This window comes from Manihot esculenta, chromosome 2 (assembly GCF_001659605.2).
Source record: "Manihot esculenta cultivar AM560-2 chromosome 2, M.esculenta_v8, whole genome shotgun sequence".
NCBI classification, from domain to species: Eukaryota; Viridiplantae; Streptophyta; class Magnoliopsida; order Malpighiales; family Euphorbiaceae; genus Manihot; species Manihot esculenta.
The window spans coordinates 13,355,768-13,364,415 of record NC_035162.2 but is presented as its reverse complement, the minus strand read 5'-3'; the positions used below and the strand labels follow the sequence as shown (position 1 = coordinate 13,364,415).

The window sequence follows — 8,648 nt, the reverse complement described above, 5'->3', positions numbered from 1 at the left end:
AGTATGAAGCCCTCACCAACTCTTCTGCTCAATGAGGTTGGTATATATCGGAAAGAATTTTCCCTAACTCTAAAAAAAAATTTAAGAATATATATATTTATATTCTAAGAATTCATGATATTCTATCAAGTAATACATAAATAGTCAACTTTAAATGCATATAAAAAATTTAAGAATATATATATTTATATTCTAAGACTTCATGATATTATGTCAAGTAATACATAAATAGTCAACTTTAAATGCATATAAAAAATAAAAAAAGAAGAAATTTTTTTAAAAAAATAAAGAAAGAAGAAAATTTTTTAAAAATTTAGAATAGTTAACAATTTTTGCCATATATACAAGTTGAAGTATTCTGACTTGGCTGAGGAATTCATAGAAAAACATTTTGCTAGATCTCGTGCTCCAGCCAAACGCCAGCAGCAAAACTGTCTCAAGAAGGGCGGTAGAAATAGTGAGAAAATAAATATAATAAATACATCAAATTCAAATAGTTGGTCTGAGTGGGATAGGAAGGCAACCGAGAATCAGCTGATATCTGGTAGGGCTTCTTCGACTGTTGAAGACTGGAGATGGTAAGGAGGTATGCTACGGAGAGAGGATGACAATGATTTGCCCAAAAACGCTCCTTGTCTGCCTTAGCAGGATCCTGAATATAGGGAATTTGTTGCCCGTCAGCCTAGATGATGGGCTGAACTGGACTCTCTCTATGTATGTGAAACTTCAAAAATCACATTTTTTTTAAAAAAAAAATTAATTATTTAGTCCATATAATATGATAAAACTCATTAATTGGTTCTTTTATTTTGAAAAATATATTAAAACATTCCTAACATTTTAAAAAGTCTACTGGTTAATCCCTCCGTTAATTTTAGCTGTTAAATATAAAATGTGCCTAATACAGAAGAACTAATCAGTAAAATTTTTAAAAATATAAAAATTAACTAATAAATTTTTTAAAATTATAGAGACTAAACGGTTAAAATATTTAACGGCTAAATAATATTAGTAGACTTTTAAAACATTAATAACGATATTAATAAATTTAAAAAAAAAAAAGAAACCAACTAATGAGTTTGTCAAGGAAAGAAAAGTAAATAATAATTTTTCATAATTCAATATTTATTTCAATACTCATTCTATTTATTTACATTTATTATTTAATATTATTTATTTAAAATAATTAAGAAATTATTGAATTATCTAAAGTATAATAAAATACTTCTTAATTTAAATGAGTTACACTTTTTATCATCTAATTAGTCCAATTTCAATTTAAATGAATTACATCTGAGATAGTATTCACCCAACCAAAAGAACCAATAAAAAGAAGCCACATTATTTAAAATCATGATATATGTTAGTAGAAATTTTTTATCTGAAAATAATGAGAAATGAATTTGTGTGATTGTATGACATAATCATTTCCCAAATGAAGAGTAATCTTAAGGAAAGAGAGATGAAGATTGTCTACTCGTAAAAAGGTTACATCCAAAGCTACAACCTTTTTACATCAATTCATACCCATGCTGCCATTTCCATCCTTTTTTCAAACTATGAAAAGTTATTTCATTGCATCACACTTGTATTCCCCTAATTATTCTTATTTACACCTTTACTTTTTGTATAAATTTATAAAATAAGAGAGAATTAGGTTAGTTTGAGATTTTTTCATACTTAAATTAATATGAATATCGAATTATTACTTTAAATATTTTCGGGCAAAACTATTGGATTAAAAGATATTTAAGCGAGCAGTTACAATTTGAAAATTTTGAGTGAATCGTCACAATAAAAAAATATTGGACAAAAGCTATCGCCATAAAAAATAGTGGAGAGCTACCTTACCCGAACCTTTTGGATGACAGACTACCACTAAGCTAATTCTAACGTTATTGAATAAATGATGTCATATTAACACTTTGATCATGCTAGCTATGAGAGATGGAATAGTGCTCTGATCATGTAGCGGATAAATGCCAATTTGTGAATTTATGCCCACAAAGAGAATTGGCGGACAAATACCTTCGGAGATTTGCAGGTAAAAATTTTTTATAAGTGTAGTGGTAGTAAAGAGCAAAATCATTTGTCTCAGAACTTTAAATGCTATATGAATGATTAAAAAAAAAACATTATAAAGTAAACAATGCATGCACTTCTAATAAACCTGGTGATCTTTTCGTGGACCTAAGGCAAACTTTTTAAAAATGAAGTGGTTAATGGCAATTTTATAACTTAGCCAAAATCAAGAGCCATTCTTGTGGCCATCACTGCAGTGACATACTCATAATAATTTTTATATTATTATTTTTTTAAAAAAATCATTCTCCAATCCAAAGGAGTCGAAGTTTGTAATCCACAAGACAATAGCAATAGAAGTTTTGAGTTTGTCATGAACGCTGGGAGGATAATTTGTTTAAATTTAGCCAAATTGTGAGTAATTATATACATGTTTTCTAGCAAATGTCGAACCGGGGCTTAGATAGAGTGCAATGAGAAGTTAATATGGTTAGGGGTGAGCAGTATTCAGTTCAAATCGAAAAAATCGATCGAATCGAACCGATTTAAAAATTTAGTTCGGTTTTTTATACATTTTGATTCGGTTCGGTTTTTAATTTTTGAAATTTCGGTTATTTCGGTTCGGTTTAATTTTGATTAGAAAAAAATCGAAAAAATCGAACCGAACCGATTAGTGATAATAATATATTTTTTCAATAATATAGAGAAATTAAATCATATTAAAATAAAAATATTTTAATTAAATTTTAAAATATTAAAAATAAAAAATTATTAAAAATTGAAATCGATCAAATCGAATTGAATCGAACCGAATCAGACCGGTTCGATTCAATTCGGTTTCTGATCAAAATCGGTTCGGTTCGATTTTTATAGACACTAAAATTTTGGTTTTCGCTTTATTTGGTTCGGTTTGATTTTAAACCAAACCGACCGAATGCTCAGCCTAAATATGGCAGCTTGCAGTATTGCTAGGGTAACCATTTTATATGTTATATATATATGCTATTAAAATATTATTCAGATGCAGCGATTTTTAAACTATTATTATTAATTTATAGTTACAGTTAAAATATATAAAATAATTATTGATAATTATTATTATTATTTTTAGAATTAATAATTTCATATTTTTAATTAAATTATTATTTTGAAAAGTAAATGTCTTATAACTTAATATGGATAACAAAAAATTAAATTTTTTTAACAATGTAGATATCTATGTTTTTTTTTCAAATCAAACGGTAATATTTTAAAAAATTATTCCAAAAATATAATATAATCTTTCATTTGAATAAAAAATTTTATGAAAATTCAATTGATTTTTTTTTCTTATTATTATTTTATTTGAAATAGAAGAACTCAATTCATTTTAATTTTTTAAAAAATCATTGTATGAAATTATATGTATAATTTTGTAAGCATTTATTTAATTTTTTTTCTTACAAAATATTCATACCAAATGAAGTGAATTAATTTTATAGATGGGAGTTAAATTTCCATCCAATTAGTCAAATCAATTCAAAATTTGTATGAATTAAAGATATTTGCAATTTATATTATTGATAAAATTTAAAATATATTGTAAAAATTCATAATTAATATAATTATTTGTATTTATTTAAATTCATCCAAATGATTAAAATTTTAATTTTAAAACTAATTAATTGATAAAATTAAAATTTTCAGATAATATTATTGTTGTGAAAATGAGAAAATAGGAAATAATACTAAAAACAATTAAAGGTAAATAATCTCAACTTTGCTATCCCAGGAAATTAGTTTATTAATGAAGAACGACAATACAAGACATGAAAGTTCATAAACCTAGGCCATACATGCATTTTGGAAAAAAGAAGAAGAGAATAGGGACCTTAATAAATGTTCATAACCCTAGACCATGCCTGCATTAGTCTTAATTGGTTCAGTGGATTGAGAATTGTGAAGAATCTCCTTCATCTCCTTGCAGCATTGATCATCAACTACAGTGTTAGAATCCTCTGTTTTCATCACTTCTTTAGTTCCATCATCTTGTTGTTTACTTGAGTTCTTGTAGAGCATGTATAAGCCCATTTGAACAAGACCGAATAGAATTCCCAATATGTTTGGTAGCTGAAATATTATGAGATAATCAATCAACTAAGATCTCAATGAAGAAAAATGACTTAAGTGATGAAGAGGCATGCAATATATACTTACTGCTATGAAGAAATCCTTAATGAGAAATCCATAGAAGAACCAAGCAATAGCAGAGAGAGTAAGGAAAAAAGATAGAGGAAGTGGCATAAATTCTACGCTTTTGGTCTTTATTACCCGTCTCTGAAAAATGCAAAACCAAGCATCAGGATGATCCTTAACCTTATCAAATGAATTCTTTTGAATTAGAGGAAAAATTTTTGTCTAGTTAATACCATGATACTTAATGGAGCAGCGAATACAGCAATAGCGAAAGCAGCACATATCCACCCAACAATAGTAACTCGTTTGGAGCCCTTCGCTAGTAACATGGTGCACACCATCATCATCCCACACCCTCCTATGTTGAAGACCACCACCAACTTCGCTGTGAAAATCTGCATGTATGAGTATATTTTTCGTCAAAATCTTCAGCCATCATAGCGAAAAGCTAACTTTATCTGAACTCAAGTTATGATGAACCGGGGTGGATCAAATTTAAATAATTTTTTCTGCAGATTTTTTTACGATCAAGGGAAGTATTTCTAAGAAGGCATACCCTCTCTTCTTTTGAGGCATAGATGAGATATAGTATAATGTAAATAAGTTCAATGGCACATCCAATTGCATTGATGCTAATAATCAAATATGCTTTGTCCTTGACAGAACCATAATATAACAGCAAAAATGCACTCATGAGTGCAACCAAGTATGGTATGGATTGAAACCCTTCAGATGATTTCTTCTTGTAAATCCTATAAAATGTAGGCCTGAAACGAAATTAAGAGCAAGTAAATTAGCAACAAAATTAAATATATTAATGCCAACTAGGTTGTTCAAAAAAAAAAAAAGAGAAAAGGAAATTATAGCTTACACTGGAGCCAAGAACACCAAGAATGATATGATGTTGCCTGAGGAGAATATATAAGAACTAATTAAAAAAACTCATTGTATAATAAAGTTTTTAACAAATGCAGACATTACCTAAGAGACCAAAGATGAAAGCCAGCTCCTCATGAGTCAAAAACTCCATGTTTATATTTTGGTTGAGATTTGTAGGAGTAATTGGTTGTTCTATGTGTAGTGAAGAAACTTGATGTATGAGCTACTTCATTTTATAGTTGCTAACATGGGTTAGGCTGCTGAACTTTAGGTAGTGTCCGCCACTGGCGCCAGGTTTCGATCGACGATGGAGGCTGGTTTTTAACTGTTCTAATTTTGATCTGAGCTGAGGATAGATAATAGTTTGATATTAGTATTTTAGTGACAATTATAAAATTTTTGCTTTAATTATCACTAAAATAATAATTTCACTGTATTTTAAAATTTTTGTAAAAAATTTAATTTTTTTATTATATATAAAAATATATTTTAATAAATAATTTATTTTATATTTAATAAAAAATATAAAAAATATATTATTATTTTCTTTTATTTTCATTCAAATTTATATTTCAATTTATATCAAAATAGTAATTCATAATATCACATCGTTCGTAAACAAGAATAACTTACAACGGTTATCAGTAAATTCTGACATGATATTAATTAATAAGAAAAAATATCGGTATGAATCAATTTTAGAATGGTTATCTAACTTGTTAGGTTAATGCAATTGAATTAAAGTATGAAGCCCTCATCAACTTTACACGGATGATTGAACTTCCAAATTAGGAGGAAGAAATGGGGCTTCTAGCCAAAGACACTGCACAAAATCAATGAGATTGGTACATATTGGCAAGCATTTGCCCTAATTAACTCTAAAAAAATTTAAGAATATATATTTATATTCTAAGAATTCATGACATTCTATCAAATAATTACATAAATAGTCAATCTTTAATGCATATAAGAAAATAAAGAAATATATATTTGAAATTATAATATATTAATTTTTATTAGCAGAGTGTACATATAGACGAATGTATACAAGAAAATATCTATCTAAAAATGATAAAGAAATGAATTAGTGTGATTGTATGACATAACCATTTCCCAAATGAAGAGTAATCTTAAGGAAAGAGAGATAAAGATTGTTTACTCGTAAAAAGGTTACATCCAAAGCTACAACCTTTTTACATCAATTCATACCCATGCTGCCATTTCCATCCTTTTTTCAAACCATGAAAAGTTATTTCATTGCATCACACTTGTATTTCCCTAATTATTTTTATAAACATCTTTTATTTCTGTATAAATTTGTAAAATAAGAGAGAATTAGGTTAGCTTGAGAATTTTTTGGTATTTAAATTAATATGAGTACCGAGTAAAATTATTGAATTGACTATTAAAATAATAGTATATTTAATTATGAATATTATGATCGCACAGAATTTGAATATTATTAAAAATATATGAGATGAAATTATTATATTTGGGATAAGTAAAGTTTTGTGATGTAAGTGAATGATTCATTACATGTAATGACCGTTGGATGACAGACCATTGCAAATAATCATGCTATAAGAGATGGAATAGTGCTTTGATTATGCAGCGAAGAAATGTCACTTGTGGAATTGTGCCCATAAAGAGATTTGGTGGATGAACACCTTTGGAGATTTGTAGGCAAAAATTTTATATGAGTGTTGTGGCAATAAAGAGCTAAGGTGGATGAAAAATTGTTAGAAATATGTGGAGGGCTACCATGATGGGGAAGACGTCTCTGAAAATGAGAGAAGAGCCATGAAATAGTCGTAAGTCCATCGAAATAAATAAAAAATTATCGAAATAGATAAAATCAACTAGTAATGAAAAACTGAATAAAATATGCAAAAGTTGATTAAAGTGAACGAAAAGAAACTTGAATTTAAACGAAATATCATCTAAATAAGTGAGAAAATTATCTAATAGATAAAAAGTTATTTAAAATAGATAAAAAAATCACTTGAATAGATGAAAATTTATCTAATATCTAAAAAGCTATTCATTTAATATCTAAAAACTACTAAAAATGCACAAAAAATCGTTTGGATAGGTGAAAAACTAACTAGTCACGTAGAGACACCTAAACATATGAAAAGTTATCTGAAATTAATGAAAAATCATTTAGTAGGCAAAAAGCCACCTAAGTGAGAAAAAATTGGCTAGAGCAAAAACTAAAAATTATTGCTTATACAAACATATTTAAAAAAGAAATTTAAAATTATGATTTCGAATGAATTAGATCGTGTATTTTATGCATTTTAAATATATACTGATTTTTCATTGATAATAATCTAAACTTTAAATTCAAAAATGATGTCAAAATAACACACTATACTCATACGGCGCCGCATGCAATTAAATTTTTGTGTTTTATATTAAAGGTTAAGTAAATTTTAATTTAATATAATATTATTTTTTATAATTTTAAATATCAAAAAATTTAGTATCTTAATTAACCTAAAAATTCAAAAAAATAGATAAAAGTAGTAAATAATTTTTAAAATAGAAAACTGAAATTTTGTCATTAAAAAATAATATTATGTTAAACTAAAACTTATTTATCATTTGAATAAAAATATAAAAATTAAATTAAAAAATTAAATTTGACTTATTTAATTTTAAAAAAATATGTATTAATTTTTCATGACCGACCTTCTTTTGCTTTGAATGTTACATCATTGTCAGCCGAATTAAGAAAGCCGAAAATTAGAAGAAAAATTGTGACAGCTCGTTGCTGCAGTATAAGAAGAGAGTTTAAGAATACCTTCCTAAAGCACTAAACGCTCTCTTTGCCCATATTTGTGTTAATCGTCGTAGCATCTCATTTCACCACTTTCCTTCCAATCTTCTTTTCCTAACTCATACAATGGTCTTTCACAAAACATATATATAATTAAATTTACAGCAGCGTCTGCGATGCCAATGCATCGTGGAGTTCCACAAAAAGGACATTAAATTTAGGATTAGTGAATAAAAAAATTGAAACGGTAAATTACATTTATATGTTTTCAATTCATCGTAATTATAATTAAAAATAATAAATTAAATTTATATACGGATAAATTATAATATAATTTTTAAAATTCTATTTAAATAAAAAATAGTCTTTAAATATATATTATTATTATAATAATATTATTTTTTATTAATCTTATTATTCGCTTCTTATTTTTATTTTTATATAATGTCATAAATATTAATAAAAATTTAAAAAATAAAATAAATTTTTGAATATAAATATTTAAGAAAATATTTTAATGCATACGATGTCTTATATAATAGAAATTTATTTATAATAAATATTTATTTAGTATAATATATTTAATATTATATAAAATAAATATAAAATATATTTCACTTCAATATAATATATTTAATATTACATAAAATAAATATAAAATATATTTCACTTCAATATAAAATTTAAATTAAAAAATTATATATTTTATTAATAATATAAACCTTTAAAAATCATATTACAATTTATCATTAACTTTTTCAAATTTAATTTAATTTTTTTAATTATAATT

The 8,648-nt window shown here is 25.9% G+C and overlaps 1 protein-coding gene across 1 annotated transcript; it reads right to left on the bottom strand.

Annotated features, from left to right (window-relative positions):
* Positions 1-3,780: 3,780 nt before the first annotated feature.
* Positions 3,781-5,361, bottom strand: LOC110609446 (bidirectional sugar transporter SWEET9). The gene is made up of 6 exons (XM_021749022.2): positions 5,179-5,361; positions 5,069-5,105; positions 4,754-4,964; positions 4,431-4,592; positions 4,219-4,338; positions 3,781-4,131 (listed from the first exon to the last, which is right to left on the bottom strand). The coding sequence occupies exons 1-6, from the start codon at positions 5,225-5,227 to the stop codon at positions 3,913-3,915; spliced, it is 798 nt and encodes a 265-aa protein (XP_021604714.1). The 5' UTR covers positions 5,228-5,361; the 3' UTR covers positions 3,781-3,912.
* Positions 5,362-8,648: the final 3,287 nt, after the last annotated feature.